The sequence below is a fragment of the Balaenoptera musculus genome, chromosome 7, assembly GCF_009873245.2.
Source record: "Balaenoptera musculus isolate JJ_BM4_2016_0621 chromosome 7, mBalMus1.pri.v3, whole genome shotgun sequence".
Classification (NCBI taxonomy): domain Eukaryota; kingdom Metazoa; phylum Chordata; class Mammalia; order Artiodactyla; family Balaenopteridae; genus Balaenoptera; species Balaenoptera musculus.
The window spans coordinates 53,604,791-53,627,664 of NC_045791.1; the positions used below are offsets into that span (position 1 = coordinate 53,604,791).

General features: G+C 41.5%; 1 protein-coding gene across 4 annotated transcripts in view; it reads left to right on the plus strand.

The window, feature by feature from the left end:
• Positions 1-22,874, plus strand: part of ITGA6 (integrin subunit alpha 6) — a 76,096-nt gene that overhangs the window by 25,877 nt on the left and 27,345 nt on the right. For 3 of the 4 annotated variants that reach the window (XM_036858458.1, XM_036858457.1, XM_036858460.1), the window contains exons 2-9: positions 11,343-11,467; positions 12,866-12,945; positions 14,353-14,608; positions 16,262-16,393; positions 19,527-19,737; positions 20,444-20,637; positions 20,782-20,870; positions 21,587-21,705. In XM_036858458.1, coding sequence (XP_036714353.1) covers positions 11,343-11,467; positions 12,866-12,945; positions 14,353-14,608; positions 16,262-16,393; positions 19,527-19,737; positions 20,444-20,637; positions 20,782-20,870; positions 21,587-21,705 — 1,206 coding nt within the window. The remainder of the gene's footprint in view (positions 1-11,342; positions 11,468-12,865; positions 12,946-14,352; positions 14,609-16,261; positions 16,394-19,526; positions 19,738-20,443; positions 20,638-20,781; positions 20,871-21,586; positions 21,706-22,874) is intronic. The other variant, XM_036858459.1, reaches the window with a different exon arrangement.

Here is a 22,874-nt window from a genome sequence, read left to right on the forward strand (position 1 = left end):
AAATTACTATGATGAATTTGGTTCATTAAAAATACCTGTTGAGTTCAGTGCTCACCCTGAGCTGGACACTGGGGGACACAGCAGTGAACAGAACAGACATGGCCCTGCCCCCATGGAGCTGACCTTCTGCTGAGGGAGGTGGCCAGTACGCAGTTCCTCGCACATGTCATGATTACTGACCGTGGTCGTGCTAGGAAGGGAAGGTAGATGAGGACCTATAAGAGGTGGGGCCCGGCCTAGCTTGGAAGGTACATGAAGAGTTTTAAGCAGAGGCCTGAGGAGGGAGAGTAGGAGGATTCCGGGGGGAGAAAAGAGCTTGTGCAGAGGTTCTGAGCCAGGAGAGAGCATGGTAGTCGGGGAGTTTCAAAGCAGCCCAGTCTAAAGGGTCGAAAGTGAGGGAGAAGGTCAACCCAGAATGTGCTCTTGACATATACTTAGCTTCGGCAAAAGTATTTTAGGTTATCATTCCAAATTCAAGTTCTTGGTGTCTGCGTACAATTCGATAAGAAAGAGACTGTTTAGATTTCCTGCTGTAATAGGCAGAATAATGCTTACAAAGAGTCTATGTCCTAACCCCCCAAACCTGTGAATGTATTAGGTTAAGCGGCAAAGGGGAATTAAAGTTGCAGATGGATTAAGGTTGCTCATCAGCTGACTTTAAGATTAGCGAGATTGTCCTGGATTATCCGGGTGGGCCCCGTGTGGTCACAGGGATCCTTGTACATGTGGAAGAGGGAGGCAAAAGAGAGATCTGAACATGCTTTGCTGCTGATGTTTCAGATGGAAGAAGGGGCTGCGCGTCAAGGAATGCAGGCAGCTTTAGAAGCTGGCAGGGGCAAGGAAGCACTCTCCTCTAACCTTCAGAAAGGAGCTGCCGACACCTTGGTTTTCTAGTCTAGTGAGACCCATTCTAGACTCCTGAACCACAGGAACTGTAAGATAAGAAATCTGTGTTTCAAGCCACTAAGTTGGTGGTAACTTGTTATAGCAGCCACAGAAAACTAACACACCTGCCCAACTCAAGGTCTCATTGCGTAGATGGCTGTTGCCACCAAGTCACTTGGTAGTAACGACCTCTGATACTTTCTTTGCTGTTCAGGGCAGTGGAGAATGGCTCTTACACATCCTACCTCGAGGTGGTTGGGCTGTGGTCATTCTTCAGTGAGTACTTGGGCATCACCATGTGCTGGCATCAGCTGCAGGAGCTTGGGATAGGTTCGTGGGTTAAAAACAGCAAGGTGTGTGCCTTCGTGGAGCTACATTCTAGATGCCTCATAGCCCTGACCTATGCAGAGGGCCGGCGAGGGCAGCAAGTTCATGTCCAGACACTCAGCCAGGCACCCGGGCACTGCTACGTGGTTGTGAATAGCAGTGACTTTCCCTGAAAAAGACAAGTCTGTTTCCTATCTTGACTACTTATAGGAAAACTAGAGTTTTATCCAGCATATCTATACTTAGTTTTTGGGTTGTTTGGAAATGATTCTTCAGGACTAACAGCACACATTAAATACAATAATATTTGTTAATGCACAGCTCACTGCCGCTGGATATCATTTTTTTTTTAATAAATTTATTTTATTTATTTTTTGGCTGCATTGGGTCTTTGTTGCTGCACACAGGCTTTCTCTAGTTGCAGCGAGCGGGGGCTACTCTTCGTTGCGGTGCACGGGCTTCTCATTGCGGTGGCTTCTTTTGTTGCAGAGCACGGGCTCTAGGCGCGCGGGTTTCAGTAGTTGTGGCTCACGGGCTCTAGAGCGCAGGCTCAGTAGTTGTGGCGCACGGGCTTAGTTGCTCCGCGGCATGTGGGATCTTCCCGGACCAGGGCTCAAACCCATGTCCCCTGCACTGGCAGGTGGATTCTTAACCACTGCGCCACCAGGGAAGCCCCTGGATATCAGTTCTTGAGTGCAGAGTTCCCTCGTATATTTTTAGATCTTCAAATAACCAGTCATCAAAATAAGAATAGTCTTTTTCAGTTTTATAACTTTAATAATGTATGTACTTTGTTTGGAAAGTCTAACATGGGAGTTAGTCTGATGATTGACCGATTTTCTGGTTCCAAAGGAGAGAGAAGCAGGCTCTTCCTATGAAGCCGTTTGACTCAGAGGCAGAGATGCGGGGTTTAGGTTAAAGCACAAGCAAGCTGTAATGCCTGTTCTTCTCTTCACCAGGTAAAGAAGGAAGGGGAGGAAAGGACAAAACTCCTTAGCAATCTGGCAGGTTACCAGGTTTGCTGATGGTGGCTGGGGGTGGTAGGTGGGGTGTGGACATTCCCTGTTGACCGCTGGTCCTTGGAAAGCAGGCACCTCCCCCTCCAGCCAGAGGAGGGACAGTGCTTCTGCCGGTGGACACCTGGAGAGTCAGTCTGGCTGTGGTGGAGAGGGGCTCTCAGAGGGCCAGTGGAGCTTCGACGACCAGACAAGCTGCCCTCGGCGAGCCTGGTCATGTGCAAATTGACTGCAGGGCCTCCCGGGCCCGAATAACTCCCCGGTACCTGGGAAACAGTGCCATATCCAAGCACACAGTTGGACTGTCAAGGATAGCGTTATTAAATTCAAGTTGTTGCCTCAGTCAGGTTACATTGCTAGCTTTATACCTGAGGCTGGGATGACTGTATGGTTTATCTACCGAACTGGGACATTTTTGAGAATGAAAGGGGGCCCGGGACAATAGGTGTGAATCAGGAGTGTCCTGGGGAAACCTGGACCTATGGTCAGCCCAGCGAAGTGTTGGAAGCTTTAACCACTTTGTGGACAGTCTGACCAAAAATGACTCAGTACAACGTGGCCTTTGTGTGGAAGGGCCTAGACCTTCCAGAGGAGGAGAAGGCGTGACCCAGGGGCCTTTCTTAAGATTCCTGTTCACAGCACAGAGAGCTTTCCAACTTGGAGGCTTTAGAGCTGTTTCCCACACACCTTTAAATATAAGACAAGATCTATTTTTTATCCCCAAATTATCCCACCTTATATTTGAGCCCTTATAAAGTCATTCTCCTCGGAGAGCTGCCCTCGTGATTACTTTACTTGAGCAACAAAGTTTTGTTCGCTATAAACACATTAGCCTAAAGGGACCTCAATCAGTTATAACTGTGGGTGCTGACAGAGGTTAAATTTGTTTTAAAATATTTTAAAATGATTTCAAAAAGAAAGCAAAGAAATTTAGCTCACATTTAGTAATAATTTCTCAGGATTTGACACGATAATTGCAAGTCTTAGGTGTGGTTATAAACTTTAAAATGTCCTAGAAATGCCCTGGAAAACTGGGTTAGACATTGCTTTTCAGAAAGTAATGTCAAAGCAGCATATGGAGTTTGAATACAATTGCTTTGTGAAATAAGCATAAAACTATTAGATAAATTTTTAATAAGATGTCATTCAAAATGTTTGCATAAATAATCAAATGTCAGTGGACTCGTTCATCTACATTCATAAAGGCTTACATATACAAATTGGCCAAAAAACCCTTTTTTGGATTTTTTTTTCCCCATGCGGGGAGTCTTATGAGGAATCCCTGGTATATATGGGGTGATTGTAATGATAGAGATGTTGTAACAGCTGGGAAAAGGACATTCACCTTCAAACTGCAAGGAATCCAGGCTGGGGTGAAAATCTGATTCCTTCAAGAAATGATTGGATTTTGACTTATGGTTCCAGATGGCTGCTGACTAGATATACAGGTTTCCCTGCAGGCTCCTCAGGGCTCTGTGATGGCTGAGAGATTATGACTAAAAGGCAGAAAGCAGATGGGACCTGGCTTATGGCCTTAACAAGGGAGGGAGCCATACTCAGGAGTATATCATGCAGGGACTGGGAAAAAGGGGGCAGGTGGTCTGCCTTGTGCCCACCCTGAGAATCGTCAGGTGAGGCAGGCTCTGGGAATCAGGTGTGGATCTGGAAGTAAAGGCCTATATGCTGGACCACAGATGCCAGATGACACCTTCATTCCCCATCTCTCTGTACAGAGTATAGGACGCTGGAATTTAACACTCTGGCAAAAAACAAAAAAAAAACTATAGTACTTTCTTTTTGGGGGGAAAGGGGTGGGGATGTTGACAGGTGCATGTTTTACAAAGCTTAAATGATCACAACTCAAGAATGGATTCTTGTAGAGGTAAGCAAGGCAGTTAATAGTATTTAAAAAACAGCTAGGGAAAGCTGGGGCTTCTAGTGTGAACGCTGGCAGCCCAAGAATTAAGCCTTCCTCCTCTAGCATTTGAAGACTGGTTTTCAGTCTTGACAGCAGCTCCCTACTCACTCAGCCTAAAGTGACTCCTCTGTCAGCAGGCCCCACCCAGGACTCCCTTTCAGAATTCCTGATCGGGGTGAGACCGAGCCAAAAATGGACCTTTTTAGGCAACAGCGAAACAAGAGAACCAAGGATTATCAGGCATATGATGAGAGCTAGCAGCATGAAAGGGAATGGCTGAAGTAAACCAGAAGAAAAATTGGAAGAAACAGAAAATCCAGGAACAGAAGGAGAACAAAGGAAAAACAAAACCAAAAGAACTTCTAGGTAAAATGCTTAGAATATGAGAATTTGAGAATATGTTAATCCACAAAATAAGAATAGGGTGCATTGTTATGTGAAAGGCACAATCCAAACAAAGAGCTTTTGGAGATTACAAATATAATTGCTGAAACTTAAATTTCATTAGAAATACTAGAAAATCAAGTCAAGTCTCAGAACCATAGAGAGGGAAGGAAAAAGTGAGAAGATTAATCCAGGAGGTCCCACACTTGACTAGCTAACAGAGATTCCAGAAAGAACAGAAAATGGAATGAGTAAAATGACCGATGCACCATAAGAGTTTCCTGGAAGTTGATGTCCTAAGTCTCTAGATTGAAAGAGGCCACACAGTGCACAGTGAGTGAGAAAAGGCTCACGCACAGGTACTGTCGTGCTGTTCAGAACGCCTGGGTTAACGTGCAGAGCCTAAAAGTCGCGTTTAAAGAAACGAAAATAGGACTTAACGTCAGAAGTTTCATTGGCAGCACTGGATACTAGAATAAATTAGAGCAGTTCTGAAGAAAGTGTTTTCCAACCTAGATCCTACACCCAAACTATCAGTCAAGAGTGAGAGCAGAATGCCATTTTTGTATATGCAGGGACTCAGTTTACCTATCATGTACTGTTCTTTAGGATGACGTTTAAGAAAACCAAATAAGAGGAAAACATGAGATCCTAGGTCAAAGGAGACCAATCCAGGAGGGGGCAGTAAAGGGAAGTGCTAGGAGGACCACGTACAGCGGACCCAGATGACCCTGACTCTGTACAGCAGACCTAGAAGAACAGTCAGTCTGTGTGGTACCAGGAGGTCCAAGGGCTCTGAGGAGGACATCCGAGCAAAGAAGAGATCCTGATTTCATACTAGGTACAATTGGGAGCTTAGAAACAATTGAGGCTGGAATAAAAGCAAACAACGTAAGGGAGAAAAAATGGTAATGAGAAACGCCAAGAAAAGCAAAAGTCATTGTCCAAATGTGAAGTACACCAAACAATTGATAGAATGGAAGGAAAGCAAGTCTGTTTGACCTTGATGCTAGGAACAGTATCCTTGGAGGGCAAGAGCTTCTGATACTGGTCCCAGATAGAGGATAATTTCAGTGCTGTTTGGTTCAGCACTGAATAATGTTTACCTGGTTGTATAAAAGAACAGGTGACCAAAATGTGGTTACAAGACAAATTGTAAACGGTAATAGCTCTGGTAATAGTGTAAAAGTATAGCCAATGGATGGTAAGACTTGGAGGCACCAAGAGGAAAGTTGGGGAGACAGACTGCTGATAGCATCATCTCCCCAGCTGGGGAATGGAGAGATTTTGTCAGAAATTGATGAAGAGAAAATAGAAATTAAAATATATTACTTAAAACTTAAAGCGTAGCAAATAGCAGAACTAAAGTAATATAGTTATTAAACATAGGAGGGAAAGTAGCAAGTAGTTTAAGCTCTCCCCTTTTCATATTGTGGTGTCAACAGTTAATTGCCTAAAGCTGGTAAGTCAAGAAATAAATGTATTAGCATAATATCAATATCTAGAATTCTAGAGAAGTAAATCCAGAATTTAAAAGGAGTTCTGCCCAGAGAGTGGGACTTGGGATGAGTGTAGAATCTGTGGCTTTCCACTGTAAGTTGTTTTTGATTTCTTGCCATCCGTATTTATTACTGTTAAAGACTGAGCTCAAAGATGGGTTAAATGTAGGGGTGACACAGTTGAATTATTAATGCCATCTTCTAATGAAGGTTTAATTTGGACAAACTAAGAAGGCTGTGTTTTAAATTAAGCAATAATAGTGTCCTTGTTCTAATGAAGCAATATTTCACATTTCCTGGGACAAAGTTGCATAGCTAGAGGCAGAATCTTTAATCCTTGAGGAAATGAACTATTGCCAAAAACAATGAAGCAAAGCTGCTATTGTCTGTAGAGTTTTAAAAGTACCCCAGTGTTTAGAACTTTTGGTTGATGTAGTTATGCAAAAGTATACTGGCTCTGCTTGGGGGAGAACTTGACTATAGGAAATAGGAGTATGGCTTGCTTGAAGTGTGAAATAACCTTGTGGTTAATAGCATGATAAGGGTCCTGCATCTTCGTGCCAAGAATTTTGATCTAGACTCCAAAGACCTGAATTTATATCATGTCCTCAGTCACTGCCACACTTGTGCAATTTGCCTTTTACATTGTATTTTACTATTTCAAGTTTCATTTCTCATCTTTAAAGATGATGTGGTTTTACACATTTTGAGTTTTGTATTTTAAAGGTAAGTTTCCAATATGTTGGAATCCCAGGGCAGTTTTTATGTCAGTGCAGCTTGAAACAGTGGAGGTGATTGTCCAATGGCCCTGTGGAAAGCAATTTGGGAAGTAATTTTTCCTGTTCCTTTTGGTGTCTAAAACAATCTTAGTTCAAATCCAGATGCTTGCCCTTCCTTGATTACAGTTTTTCTTTTGACCTGATATGGGAATAGGTTTCTAAGACCCTGTTCTGTTCATTTCCACCACTTCCCTTCAAGAGCCATAACTTCACGTTCCTTGGTCCCTGTCACTCTGAACGTGAGTTGTTACTGTGGTTCTGAGCTCCTCCAGTGGTACTGGGCGGGTCAGGAAAAAGCAGCTGCTGCTGCTGCTTCTTAAACGAAAATGAACAGCCTGGCAGCTGCTGCCCGGGCCCTAGGAGCTGCTGTGGGCATCCACCCCTGCAGTGCCCAGAGTGCCTGGTGCTCACACTAAACCCAGCCTCAAAGGGAAAAAAGTGCGATTTGAGCAGAAACTGGATTTTGGTGTGGCCTGAGTCTTCCCCCCAGATGCAGACTGTCCCTCCTAGAGCTGCACTCGCTGTGCTATCCCAGGAGCTGGCTGGGTTCCGAATGGCTTAGGCCAGTGCCCAGGTCCTAAAGGACTTAATGAGGAAGGAGATGGGTTGCACCGGGGATGGTGTCATTGACTGGATACAGCTCTATTTTCAATTCTTTGTCCTTGCCAGACATAGCCTCAGCTAATGGGCTGTGACCTCCTGTGATTAAGGCTGGTTCTAAGCAGAAATCAGAGTTTGCTTATTTCCTGAACAAGAGACGGTGACTTTACCTTGAGGATTAAGACACCTGCCAGTTGTTGACTTTGGTTGGGGGTACCGTGTTCTTGCATCAAGGTGCTTCCTTACCTTTTCTATGACTGATTTTATCTGACTTAGCTCTACCTGCCCTCCCCATCATTGCCTTCCTGTAAGTGTGGTCCCAGGGAACGGGGTGTGGCTAGAGCAGGGGCACCCCCCCACTGATGGGTGTCTGCTCTTCCCCCTCTGGCTGCGTGTGGCCTGAGGCCCCAGAGCACCCCGCCCCCTTCCGTCTGAGCTGGGACAGATTCTGAAGCGGGGCTCACTGTGCCAACTGCCCAGGGACCTGGGAGGAAGGATAGTGCTGGGAACACAAGGCAGTGTGACAGCTAACATTATTCTCCAGAGGTACATTTCTCTTATTTTGTCAAGTTCCCTTTTCCTATGTGTTGTCCCCTCTCCCCCCCCCCCCGCCCCTCCCACGCCCAAATCTTCCAGCTGCTTCCATCCTTCTCTGTGGTCAGCTTTCAGATGCAGTAGCCACCACAAAGAATGCGGGGGAACTTCTGCAAGAGCTTGGCATTCGTAGCGTCCGGGAAGTTTTGTCGCTACAGCCCTATAACTAGCCAGCCAACTGGAGTGAAAGGGCTCCTGCGTGGTAGAGGCCCGCCCTTTGAGGGCCTGGGAAGCAGTGGAATCTGCAGGTACCGAAGAGGGAGAAACCCTCCCACGCAGCCAGGGGAAAAGGGGCTGGAGGGAGCGGCTTGCTCTGAAGGACTGTCCATGTAAATGGAACAATCTCCGCAGCTTTTTCAACAACAGGAAACCCGGAAGCACCTGTCCCCTGCTGGGGACAAACGGTCGGCGGAAGCCAGGGGCTCTGAGGCGCTGCGCAGGTGCGCATCTGTGGCCTTTTGCACCGGCACGCGGAGCTCCGCGGACCACGCTGCCCATCCCCAATCCCGTCTTGTTGCATCGCCGACTCCTACTCCTCCATTTCCTCCGGCTCCTTCCCTCTCAGCCTTTGCACATGCTGTGCCCCTCACTAGGCCACCTCCAGCTCCTGTCATCTCTACGTGACACTCGCTCCAGGGCAGGTTTAGCGCCCTCTGGACCGGGCGCAGCACTCTGCCCCGCCCTCCCATTGCTTCTATCTCCCTGTGGTTTAAAGACCCAGGGATTGGCAGGGAGGGGGACAATTCTTACTCATCCTAGGAGGCTCTTGAATGTTTGTGGAATGAATAAGTGAACAAATGAGCAAGGACGGTCAACGGGAAATAACAAGCCCAGTACCTGCCTATGGTAGGGTAGCTTGCCAGGCTCCTTGGGCGGGTATGAGGAGAGGAAGTGCTCAGAGAAGATACACTGTAACAACCTTGGAACTCCTGTCCTGCTCTGCTCTTTATAGCCTTCCCTGTTGGAGTCGTTACCTTTACAGGAAATCTCCTCGTGACCTTCACCCCACCCAGCTGCAGTAATGCTTTGCCTCCGCCTTCCCTCACCCTTTGTGAATTAGTCTTAGTCAGTAAATGGAACAGTTCTTGTTTCAATGTTTCATTTGTGTAGGTTTTGCCCTTTCATTTAAATTAGAAACACCTTAAAATCCTGGGTTTTATTTTTCTAGGAAGCAATTTAGAGGAATGGAGAAAACATTGCTCCAAAGTAGTTTTTTTTCCTGGCTCCCAACTAGCTGTGAGGTCTTAGGGACAGGGTACTTACCTCCTCCCCAAAGCCTCTGTTTCCTCATCTGTGAAGTTAGAGGGCTGGATGCATTTTCCGGTGCTTCCAATGCCCACATCCTGTGATTTTGTGCTTCTGACCCCAGCACTTTGCTTATCCCTCGAAGTACCTAGACAGGGTTCCATCTCCACAGCTGCTGGATAATTGAGCTTGTTCACTCACAGCGCAGGCTAGTTCACCTCTCAGCTCTTTGTCAGAGCTCCTGGGATCAAGAATGACATTAGCGGAACAGGTGTGGGACAGCCCTTGGCCTTGCCTCTGCCCAGAAGTTCCAGGCACCGAGGACCCCACCTTGGTCCTGACGAGTCTCTGTTGCAGTTCCGTACCTTGGTGTGTGCTATTTCATCCCTTAAATGTTGGACGGATAGGAGGTGGAGGCTGACGGTGCTGCCACCCAAGGGTCTGGGAGGAAGGATGGTGCTAGGTATGCATGTTCCCACATGAGCCAGCCATTGTTCTGTAAGACCCGCCTCACTGGCTCTCCCTGGGCAGAGTCTGGCTCCCGTCTCTGTTTTCTGAGTGCATTTCCCTTCCATTGTACCCACTGCGTTGCGTTGGTTTAAAAAAAAAAAAAAAAAAGTTAAATCCTTTATGGGGATCACAGCAAAGACAAAAGTGGTAAGGACTGTTGTGTGGGGGTGAGTTGTTTATTTGTTTGTTTGTTCTTTTGTTTTTTGTTTTTGGCATCTGAGATTTGTGAGTTTCTTGAAGGCCAGGAGTGGCTTTTCTGTTTTGGAAGTTGGTTCACATTTGTGTTCCCAGCCCTTTTCCCCAACTCCAGCCTGGTTTCTCTTTCAGCTCTGTTTCTCTGTCCAGTCAGGTGTATGTTCTTTCTCTTTGTTTCTTCTCCTCGTTGTCAGTCAGCCAGACCCCAAAGATTGTAAAACTGATGGTGAGTAAAGGGCATTAAGTAAAAGGAACACAGCAGAAAGGTAGTGGGTCTCTAAAGATCCCTCTGGCTGGGAAACAGATTTTAAGGATTGTGGGTTTGGCTTAGGAGTCCCTCTTACTGGAGATGGCAAGAACCCTGAGGTGGGAGGGGAGAGGGAATATTATGATGCCTAGTACATAAGTGGTATCCCTGACTCCTTGGTGGGGATTAATTGGATGATAAAGGAGGAGCTTGTCGAGATGACCAAATACCGGGAAGTAAGAATTGATGCAGAAAGAGGCTGCAAAAGAGTAATTCAGTTGAGTTGTACCTTGGGCAAAGGTTTGGTTCCAAATCTGTGTTGTTAAAAGGTAAACTGAGGCATATTAAAAACTTGACGAGTTTGAGCAGAAATCAATGCGAACCTGGCAGCGTCAAGCCTTAAGTGGTTAGCGGTGCTCCACCAGCAGGAGCAGGGAAAGACGCAGAGAAAGGAAGGAAGCAAAGCAAGGAAATGATTTGATGGGCTATAGCTTACAGCCCAGGTGGCTGTTTGTGATGGGTTGCCCTTAGGGTTTGGTTTTGTAACCTTGAGGCGTTTACAGGCCGAGATTTTGGTTTGCTTCCGTAGGCTGCCACAGCGTTAGAGCCACCTCAGTCTAATGGCCTCCCGGTTTAATTAATAACAGTATAAAAACTGAAAATCTGGGGGACATTCAAAATTACCTTTGAAAACCACCCCCAGGAAGGCACAATGTTGGAAATGGACGTATCATCACTTGTTAAGTTTACTGGGACCATTTTTCTTCTCCAGTGTGGGAGTGTTTGTTGTGTCTGGGTTCCTTATAATGTCCTTGGCTTAGATGTAGGGGGCAAGCTCTGTGCAAAGCGTGGCTTCTAAAACACCAGAAAGAATCATGCTCCGCAGAGAGCTGCTGATACTATGAGAGACGCGCGTATCCTTCACCTTGTTTCAACAACCCTTCTTCTTGTGCTTGACTTGCATCGTTTTGTGTGTGTGTGTGTGTGTGTCACAGGGCTCTGCTTTTGTTCTCCCTCACCACCTAAACTGGCAGAGAATTAGGAGACTCCTTGATAAAGAATAACCCCGATATCTCCTGGTTCTGACTGAAACGTTAAATGCGTATTCAACTCAAATCTGCATATTCTCTGTTTTGTCAACAGGTTGCTCGTGGGGGCCCCACGGGCAGTGGCCCTTCCGCTGCAGAAGGCCAACAGAACAGGAGGCTTGTACAGCTGCGACATCACCTCCCGGGGGCCGTGCCCACGGATTGAATTTGATAACGACGGTGAGTTCTTCTGCACTCGCTCAGGGTTCCCTTGACCAACTTGCCTTGTATCCCACTTGCCCTTTCCAGGCGGAAGGAAAGGGGGGGACAAGCATTTGTTCTTGGAGAGAGGGCCTCTCTTAATTGCATCAGCCTCATCTGTTTCTTGCTTGCCCTGAGAACATGTACGTTTTAAGTCTCTGGGCTGCAGCGTAGTTGCTCCCCCCCCAACTCTGCTTTCTAAACTGATATGGTGTATCGATGTCGCCACCTAGTGATGTGTTGAGGTTCTACGGGAGAAAAACTGTATTCACAGCCGCGAAGAAAATTGAATGTGTATTTTGTACTCAGCAGCCAAAAGTTCTCATTTGCTGTTAAAATATTTGGGAGAAAGACTGTTTAAACATCAGATCTCTCTAAAATGAAAGCTGGGCAACATGGATAAATTTTGCCCTAGTATCTCAGTTAGAGGCTTGTTTTGCACAGACTCTGTGTGGTAGGCAGAGCAATTAGTGTCCTGAGGAGCTGCAACCAAACCTAGTTTGACATTCTTGGTCTAAGCATATTTGCAGATTCATGTTTATGTTCTTCTCTTGCTTTTTCATCTTTTTAGCAACAGCATTTGGTTTTTGGGTTTTTTTTACTGATTAGAAAATAATACATGTTAATTGTGGGAAACTTGTAAATGACTTTGAAATGTAAGGAAAAAACCCAGACCCACTGATAATGTAGGCATAATTGCTCTTTACTTAACATTTTGGCATTTTTTTCCTTCTGTCTACCTAAAGTTGGTAGGTTTCATAGTTTTGTAATGATTCAGGATTGGAACTCATGCCTGCCTTCTCATTGAGGAAGGCAAAAATTTGGATGTAGGGTCAAACAGTAGGCTCAGATTGATACTGAAATGAGCACATGGTGAGATTTGTGGTTTCCCTCTCTCTCTCCTTTTTGGAGGAAGGAGGTAAAAATAAATATATCACTTTCCTTTTCTGCATTGATAGGAAGATATAAAGTGAGTCTGAGGCCTTGTCTTCCCATCTGCAGTAAAGAAGAGTTCATGCTATTATGTAACAAATTTGGGAGTATGTGGAGAAGTAGCCACTTTTTGTTAGTTTGGATGGTAGTTTCTGTACTCGGGACCCTGGTTGTCAGAGCAAGTGAAGGGCTACCAGGTAGAGGTATGTATTTTATATAAAGAATTTTATGAAACATTCATACCAACAATCACTCACCCGTTTTCTTACGATGAGAAGTAATTTTTCTGGATTGAGTAACTGAATTTACTAAGTGGTTAGACTTGGAGTCAAGGCAATTTAGAAGCTGATTCTTATATTTTTGTTCATTTATTGGTTCATTTCCTGTTGCAATGGCTTTGAAGTCCTAACTGTGTGTGTGTAACCTGTGCTGCTTTCTCCACAGCTGACCCTTCATCGGAAAGCAAGGAAGATCAGTGGATGGGGGTCACCGTCCAGAGCCAAGGTCCAGGGGGCAAAGTTGTGGTAAGTGTAGCGAAGTGTGTCCATTCCACAATGTCTGAGTGCCTGTTGTGTGCCACTGCTGGGCTTATAGTATTGAACAAAACAGGCAGAGCTTCTGCCTGCATAGAGTGTACATTCTAGAAAACTGACTGCTTTAAAGCAGGAATTGATGTCAAGAAGAAACGAAAGCATTATTTTTCCTGTGATTCCTGATCTACTTTGAAACAGCTCTACAATCTGCTTTTCTTTAGAACTTTCAGATTCAAAGAACTTATTTAAAAACCTTTACCAATGTCCCTAAAACTCTAGGTGGTCTTAAAACAAGAAGCAAAGCAAAACTAGACATGCTTCACTTTGTTATACAGCAGAAACTAACACAACATTGCAAAGCAATTATACTCCAATAAAGATGTTAAAAACAAACAAACAAAAAAAACTAGGCATGCTTTTTGTCTCAGGAACTATGTAGCTATTATAGATTAGTTATAAAAAAAATATGGGAATGGTCATGGAAAGTAAGGATCAGATAATTTTAAACTCTTTTACTGTATATTCTGAGCTTCTTCAAATAGAAGTGGTAGCGAAGAAAAAAGGGTTTGTTAGATGGATTGTGCACGGTGGCCTTGGAGGTGCCAGGCTGGATTATGATGATCTTTCTGTCTCTTTCAAAATCTGGTTGCTGTAACAAATTTATGTAGAATTTTGAGAAAAGTGAGAATTTTACCAAACACTGAATTTTTATATCTAAGGGGATGTATTATGGGAAATTGACTTGGACATTGTAAAGTGTTTTCAGCCTGTTATATGGAGGGTGGCCATGAATACCCTGTAAAATTAGAGATTATTTCATCTCTCTCAGCAGTGTAATTGTCTCTGCCTTTTAAAATAAACTTAATCTCAGAGTTTAGAGGATAAGTTAGTTAGGATTGATTATAATGAAATAGTATAGGTAAAAGGAAAATGTCTTTGTTTTAGCAGTTTTAGCCCGATCCCTGTGAAAATATGTCCATGATTTCTCTCCTCCGGAATATGAGTACTTATTTTCACAAACATACTGATGTGAAGGTTTATATAGCCACTAAAAACCAATTAAACTGAGAAGATGAAATAAGGTGTTTCCCACTGTTTATGTGACAGGTAAATTTATAAATAAATTTGCCTGTGGATTACAGATTGGCATTCAGTATTTGGATTGGAGCATTATTCTCAGGCTGAGGGCAAGACAGAAGTCCTGTGCTAGATAATGGTCTCCTTCTTGCAACTTTGGGGAGGAAGATTTGCTGGTTTTCAGATCCAATCTCAGGAGGAGGCCACATTTAACATCCCACTTAGAATTAACCTCTTGATTATTGACAATTTCATCAATTTGTAATGAAAAACGTAAGGTTTGCCGACCTGTATGGGCTACTTTATTCCATCTGTTTGCAGACATGTGCTCATCGGTACGAAAAAAGGCAGCATGTTAATACAAAACAGGAATCCCGAGACATTTTTGGAAGGTGTTACGTCCTAAGTCAGAATCTCAGGATTGAAGATGATATGGATGGAGGAGACTGGAGTTTTTGTGATGGCCGATTAAGAGGTCATGAAAAATTTGGTTCTTGCCAGCAAGGTGTAGCAGCTACTTTTACTAAAGACTTTCATTACATTGCGTTTGGAGCCCCAGGCACTTACAACTGGAAAGGTATGACGTGTGTATTTATAGAAATAGAGATTAGAATTATTACATAATTGCTATTATATGCACCATGATTTAGTACATTTTAAATGAAAACAAAATGTGTTATAAGGCACTTTTATGTTGTAGAAGTAGGGTAGGATAGCAAAATATCTAAATTCTGATTTTTAAAAACAAATTATGTTCAAAATGTATGTTTTAAGAGATTTTTTTCCCTCTCCAGCAGTTTACATTAATATAAGTAATTAATGTTCTTCTGTAAGAATATAATTAACATTAGTTTTTGCTGTTTTATATTTGCCTGTTCATGAAGTTGAAAGTTTTAATTTTAAGGTAGGGATCTGAAAACTGAAAATAATTGAGTGGTGTCACGTACAAATAACATTGTATTAATACAGACATTTTTTCATTATGTATTATCTTAAAAGGCTGTGTTTTGCTAATAAAGCAGTATAGTTAGAAGCGTAGATGTCAAATTAGGGAATTTTTAGATGATTTTGGATAACTTCTGGAAAGATTGTTTAATGGTATTGTTTACATAATTTTGTGATATAGGTAAAAGGAGACACCGGGAGGGAGGGAGGGAGGGAGAAGAATGGCTTGTATTTTTTGCCTAGATGAACATGGTCAGTGCTCCTGTAGTAAAAGTTCAACTTCTCTGAAGAAATTAAGCAGGTGTAGAAAAACCACTGTGTTATAAAGGACAATTAACCTGACTGTAATCCGTAGTGAAGAGAAATGCATCTGATTTGGAAATAAGACTTTTTTTTGAGAAATTATTAAAATAAATCCTGTACTATAACATTTTCACTAGTCAGGAAAAACTTAGGAAAATTTCCCTTATTCCATTCAGAAATTTCCTAGTTTTCATTCCTATTAGAAATGATCCTTGAGAACACCTTGCTTGATAGCAACCTTTGGGAGTAATTTCCTTTGGCCTCCTTGGCCCCAACCAAATCTTCCACATAACAGCATTTGTCAGGTTATCTTGACCTAATTGAAATAACACATGAATTTAGAAATTGTTTTAGCAAGAAGAGAGGCCATACATAGTAAAACAAAACAATAAAAACACCTATCAATTATTTATGGTTTAATTTATGGGAAACATGTTTTATCTGCTTTATAAATTCTGACTTAAAATGTTACTGTTTTTAAAAAAATCATATAGTGGGCTATGTGAGATCTCTTTTCAATTATTAGCTGTGAAAATTTCTTAAAGCTTTTAAATCTTTGGTTAAAGTGATTGGAAGAAAAGATCAAAATACTAATCTTTCACAGGATAGTAAAAAGATAACTTGATTTAGGATTATAGAAAATGTAAAATATATCAGGTTCATATAATTTAAAAGTTTTCTGTAGGTTTAGTTAACTAAGTAAACATTCTATTTTCCATCTAGTTTCATGGCATTATAAAGATAATTCATGAAAATGCATGGGCATTTTTTTTTTTTTATTACTAGAACAGATTTGTTTGATGTAAAAATCTACACGAACATGATTTTTTGACTTTAATAACCTCAAAAGTCATCTTTCTTCTCGTTTTCTTCCTCCAAACTTTTCTTTCTGTGCTTAATGATAACACGAGGAATGTTTATTAGGAACCATCTATTTTATTTTGTTTCATCTTCATTTTTTTTAACCATTTCATTCTTTTAGGGATTGTTCGCGTAGAGCAAAAGAATAACACTTTTTTTGACATGAACATCTTTGAAGATGGGCCTTATGAAGTTGGTGGAGAGACTGACCATGATGAAAGTCTAGTTCCTGTTCCTGCTAACAGTTATTTAGGTAGGAACGAGAGTAGACAAGCATGCCTGCCTCTTCAGATGCCTCTGTGTGACACGGCTGTCACAGGACCCTGGACTGCTAGGCTGAGGAGAGGCCAGGTTGGACCCAGGGGACTGTGGCTGCATTTACTGGAATTTAAGCCTTGGTGATCCCAAGGTAACCTGACTGATGCTTGGGATCCTTCCCGTCTGACTTTGAGCTCGCTCAAAGCGGGAGGAAACCTACTACTATCTCCTAAAATCTTCTGTCCTCCCGTGTGGAGGTCTGTTTCCTGAGCTAGTGGCGGCCTCTGTAACCTGAGGCAGGCTGTTCATGCATGTATGTTAGCAGGAGGCTGAGCTGCCTTCCCTCTCCCTTCAGTGCCTCCTTTTGGAGAGAGACTCTTTAAGAGCTGCATTTATGAAGTTACTCTTAAGTGGCAGGTCAAGACCTCCAGGTCCGTCCTCTGTGATTGCTGTTCTCCACGGGTTGGCCTTGCTCCTGGATTGGGGCCCTCTTGTCACAAAGCCCCTGGTGGGTGGCACAGGGGCTTTACAGCTGAGCCTAAGCAGGACTGCTAAGGCAGCTCTTGAGGACACCCAGATTGTGTCTAAGTGCCAATTCCTTAACTCCTAAGGCTTGTTTGCATTACTAATGGGTGTCCTAAATTATTCATGTGCATTATGGTAATTACACAAAGGCTTTTAAAAGCTTTAATTCTTGGTATGAGTTGACATAAAGAATAATTACTGTGCAATTCTTGGAAAAAATGTAAAAAATCTCCTAAACCTAAAAAATAACCTATTCTTTTTAAAAAATAGAGACGTACCCATATGCTAGAGATATTACTAGAACAATGGAAGGTTAAAAAAAGAGAAAAAATAGGTGTAGATCTAAAAATAATTCTAAACAAGGTATTAGTAAATGTATTCTTCAAAAATTGTTGTAATTATGTAGATATGTATGAACAATACTGTTAATTAAAAAAAAAAAAAACTCTTCAGAAACTTCCCCACCCCCAAATTAAAAACTTGGTGTGAAGGCATAGAAGGGAGAAAAGTTATACTTATCACTTGTTAAGCACCTACCATGTGCTATAAATCACACACTATACTTACTACTTTATAGGTCTTATTTGATCTTCCCAACAATATAAAATAAGTATTATTGTCCCTCTGTTGCTGATGGGCAAAAAAAAACTTGTGCCATAGGGACATTAATTTCCTAGTCCAAGGTCACACAATTAATAATCCCCTAGCCAAGGGAAGAAATTCTTATGAAAATGACTGGGGCAGGGTGGGAAGCAGCTGGGTGTGTGAGTGTTGTTAGTGGCTTTGCAGGACAGGAAGGGAACACAAGGCCGAGTGGTTTGCAGTCTCAATTATTAAACAGGCTTTTTCAGGGTAAAATCCTTTCCAAGGTAAATATTATTAACAAACCAATATTTTATTTGAATAAATTTTAACAGACAACCTCTCTTCAAATGGGTTATTTAGGAGTTAGTTTATGGTATTTCAATTTAATGGCTCTGGTCAAGAAACCAACACTTTGGTCTGTAAGATAGATGCCCATGAATTTTATAAACTTAGTTTCTATTGGAACATTTGAAAATATTAAACATTTTTTATTGAACGCATTTGCCACTTTTGGAATGGATTTCCTCAAAATCGGTTGCCTGGGGGGGAAAAGTGTCAAGTTTGTACTGTTACATTTTGGTTGTCCATGCTGTCTGTGCATCTGTCATTTCAAAAAAATCAGTAGGTTTTCGGAATAAAATGATCTGCATGAAGTTTGGAAGCTGGCAGAGAGGGTGGCTTGCCAGATGCAGTGGTGGCCTCATCATCCAGCGAGCACGGCAGTAGCTGGCGTGCCTCTTACCGAGCATAATTGCTTTTTCTTCAATCTCTTCCGTCCCATGCATGTGTACAGGCCTGCTGTTTTTGACCAGCATTTCCTATACAGATCCCGATCAGTTTGTTTATAAAACACAGCCTCCCAGGGAGCGGCCCGGCACATCCCCTGATGTGATGATGAATAGCTACCTAGGTTTGTGACCTCTGAGATGACAAATAAATTGTCTTGGTCATGGTCATTTAAGAGTTTTTTTTTGATCCATACAGAGCATAAATCTTTTTATTTTCTATTTCATTTCAAGTGAAACACACATAAAAAGCATGCCGTGGTTGAGGCGCTGCAGACAGATGGCTTCCAGAGCTGGATTCAATTGTATCGCCCTCTTCTAAACTTGTAGCTCATCCTATTTTTTGACTCACTTCATAATTTGAGAACTGCAACAGTAGTGGTGAAGCTTTTTGTAAATAAAACCCAATAAAAAGGGTGAGCTTAATAGTATTCTGCATCTGCCTCGCCTTTACATAGGAAGATTGGCTTAATTTGAATGATTTTGGTATGGGCGTTTGTGTTTGCTTGCCATTTAACCTCAATATTGGTAATCTGACATCCTACCTGATGCTTTATGGTGAGGTAGGTGTTCTACCGTTTTTCTGCCCTCTGAACAAGTATGTAATTGATACAGATGACAACTTGCTCACCTCTATTGTTTATACCAGGTTCTCAAACACTGTAGCTCATCAGTCATGGTTTTGTTTGCATGTTTGTGTCTGAGAACTGAGTTGACCCCAAATAGTGAAACGCTGTCTGTGGTATATTAATGTTGTTAGCATTCTTATTCTTGCCTGACAACCAAGGAGATTGAATACAGAAGTTACTAACTACTACATTATAGCAAAACCCTATAACATGCACTCAATTACACTATGTCAGGTTGTATCTCAGTATATAGTATGTAACTTTCCCATGATAATTTAGTATCTAACTTGATCTCCTTTTACAGCAGTTTCAGTATTAAAATGGGGTTCGAACTGATTCTTAAGATGCATGAATGCTTCATGATTCAAGTTACACAGATGCCAAATAGCATAGGTGCTTTTCTTTAAAAGTCTTAATACATTCCCATAGAAAGCAATGAAGTAGCCTACTACTTTGTACTTGTGTCCAGTCTCTTGGCTCTGTAACTCTTTCTTATCGTAGATGTGATAGCTGGTGGGGAGGGTCAGAAGGAGAGTGGTGGGAGTAACCAGTGTTATATACCTCCTGAAAAACAGAGTTGATATGTACTGTTTTGTTTTTCTAGGGTTTTCTTTGGACTCAGGGAAGGGTATTGTTTCCAAAGATGAGATCACTTTTGTATCTGGTGCTCCTAGAGCCAATCACAGTGGAGCTGTGGTTTTGCTTAAAAGAGACGTGAAGTCTGCACACCTTCTCCCTGAGCACATATTTGATGGGGAAGGGCTGGCTTCTTCATTTGGCTATGACGTGGCAGTGGTGGACCTTAACAAAGATGGGTAAGAGCCTCTTAGGTTATTTTATATTTGCAAAGAATTCATTGCTGCTCTGGCTTCTGTAGGTCTTGAGAAGAAATATGCTTTCAGGTTAGTTGATGGAAAAAATACTTCTGCTGCCAGATTTTTACCATTCCATCACTCTTTATCACTTATATTTTGGCAGTAGATATCCATTACCCTCCCCAGCGAGTAGGATTACATTTTCAGTTTTCTGTTTTACTATGTCCTGGGATCATGGGTCTGTGAGAATTAAACTTTAACTAAAAAAAAAAAAAAAAAGTGACACCTACGAGGTTCTGTTCTGTGGTTTCTTAAGGAGCTGTTGGAGCGTCCAGAATGTCCTGTTGAAAGTAGGGATTGGTGACAAAGTCAATACAAAGGTCTCTATGGCTGGTGGTGCCAGTTTGGGTCTCGTAGAGAGTTGAAGGTGGAGGGGAGTGGAATCTTTACTGGGAGTCTCTCCGCACTATAGATGTAACTTGGGAACTGGCTTCAAGTTCTTACCCTTGATATTTTTCTTTGGGTGTTTATTAGAGGCTACCTTGGTTTTTAAAAAATACTTTAATTGATGATCTATAAATTCCAGATTTGAGGTCCTTTTATCATATCTCTTTGTGTCCTTAATACCTGGGCATGTGGGATTCTCCCTAAGCTCGCTGGTATTTTAGCCAATGGTTCACAGTTCTTCCCCTCATTATGTTTTCAGGTGGCAAGATATAGTTATTGGAGCCCCACAGTATTTTGATAGAAGTGGAGAAGTTGGAGGTGCAGCGTATGTCTACATTAACCAGCAAGGCAGATGGAATAATGTCAAGCCAATCCGTCTTAATGGAACCAAAGATTCTATGTTTGGCATTGCGGTCAAAAATATCGGTGATATTAATCAAGATGGCTACCCAGGTAGACAATAGATTGTGAATTGGTCATGATTTATAGATTATTTGATTGTCTAAAATAGTGAGTGCTCATGGCATCTTATTTTAAAACATTGTATTGGAATGCTTTTAAAATTTAATGTTTGTTAAAATGTGGCGTTGTCAACAGATATTGCAGTTGGAGCACCTTACGATGGTAAGGGGAAGGTTTTTATCTATCACGGATCTGCGAACGGAATAAATACCAAACCAACACAGGTAACCAGATAACCTGGATTTCTACAATAAGGTCTCAACCGTTTGCTTTCTAATGGAATGTTTAGGTTTATGTGAATTTTCACACTAATCATGTTTTATTTACAAGTCTACAATAGTATGAATTTTGTTTTTATAAAAAATGTATTATTAGAAGATAGCTTGTAAATAGATATAAATGCAATGACCTGGTTGTTTTAAATTGTAAAATTTCTTTGGTGAATTAGGAATCAAAGTAAGCCAAAGGAAAAGACTATTCTACCCTGACAGCATAAATAGATGGAAATGTGATATATTCCTTTTAGTAGCATACTAAATAGAGATGAAACTGGACGAACATAAGAGATGATTGTAATTGCATAGAATTCAGATACCAAAAACTAAAAATTGCTTTCGAGAAAAACAAGACATTTGGAGGGCAGGTAGAGAGGTTTGGTTTGAAATACACTGATCGACTTAATATAGTACACAAGCTCATCAAAAATTGTCTCCTTTGTCTTTTGAGGTACAACATAAATCAGATAACTTTTATGAAATAAAATGTATGAAGTGTTAGATCATATGTGTGCTTATTTATGATTTAGTTTTGATTTAATGTAATTTATAAGTAACCTCTTATTAATCTTCAGTTCAAAAGATACTATGTGCCTTTTTCAAAGCATCGATAAGAGGCTCATTTTGGTGGCCCAGTGTCCATTCTGATGCCCTGTTCCTTTCAGATTCTCGAGGGTAAATCACCTTTTTTTGGATATTCAATTGCCGGAAACATGGACCTTGATAGAAATTCCTACCCCGATGTTGCTGTTGGTTCCCTCTCAGATTCAGTAACTATTTTCAGGTGTGTAATCTCTGACCTAAAGCATGTTTGGTAATCCGCTTACACTAGAATTTTTTTACCTTTTGAATTGAAATTTGTAACGACTATACTTCAAAGGCAAAGGCTTGTATGAATTTTTAATATTCTTTTTCTCTTCAGAGTAGTGTAATGATGTAATAAAAACCTATTTTGTAAAGTCTTGCTGTAATTTTGAACTAATTTTTTTAAAAAGGTTGGAATTGGTGGAAAATTTTTACTTTTGAATATATTTCAAAAACCTTTATTTTCATAAAAACTGAAACAAAATTTGACAGTATAAAGAATATAAAGAAGGAAATAAATGTCCTATATTTCACCATCCATTATGAAACTCCAAAATTTTGGTTTATATCCTTCTAGTTTTTAATTTTCTGTGAATATACACATATGTTTAACAAAATTGAGATCATAATGTACATATTGTTTCGTAACCTACTTTTGTTGGTTTGTAACGTATAGTGGCCTTTTTCCATGAGTGAGTTTATAATGCATAGTGGGCTATCTCCCTGTCATTGAGTACTTTTCTGAAATGAAGTTAATGGTTGTCTGAGATATCCCATGGCCGGATCATAGTTTACTGCCATACTGTCATTGGACATTTATGTTGCTTTCCAGGTTTGGTTGTTTGCTTGTATTATGATGCACAAAGCTGTGGTAAACATCCTTAATTTTCTTTGTGTCCTGGATTATTTCCTTATGATAAATTCCTAAAAGTGAGTTGCTAAGTTGAAGGGCCATGTGTGTTTTAGGACTTGTGATTCAGGTTCACCAAAATGACCTCCAGACAGGCTGCAACAATGTGCCCATCAGCTGTGTCTGAGTCCCCTTATCCCAGCAATTCCATCACTGCTGGAAATCACCAGGAAAAATTGTTAAAAAAAATTTTTTTATTATTTAAAAAGTAGCACATTCTTTAAAAAAAAAAAAAAAGGTTAATACAGAATTGCAGTTAAGTGCAAGTTCCCCAATATTCTCTTCTTCCACAAAACAGCTTTTAATAGTTTTGAGTCTCCAGTTCTAGGGTATCATCAAAAGCCCATACTATAACTGCTGTTCTCTATTCTGGTTTTTAAAAATTAATCTCTTCAGTTATCTCTCCTTGTTAATGCAGATACATAAATCTTACTCTTTCTAACAACTTAATATTATTC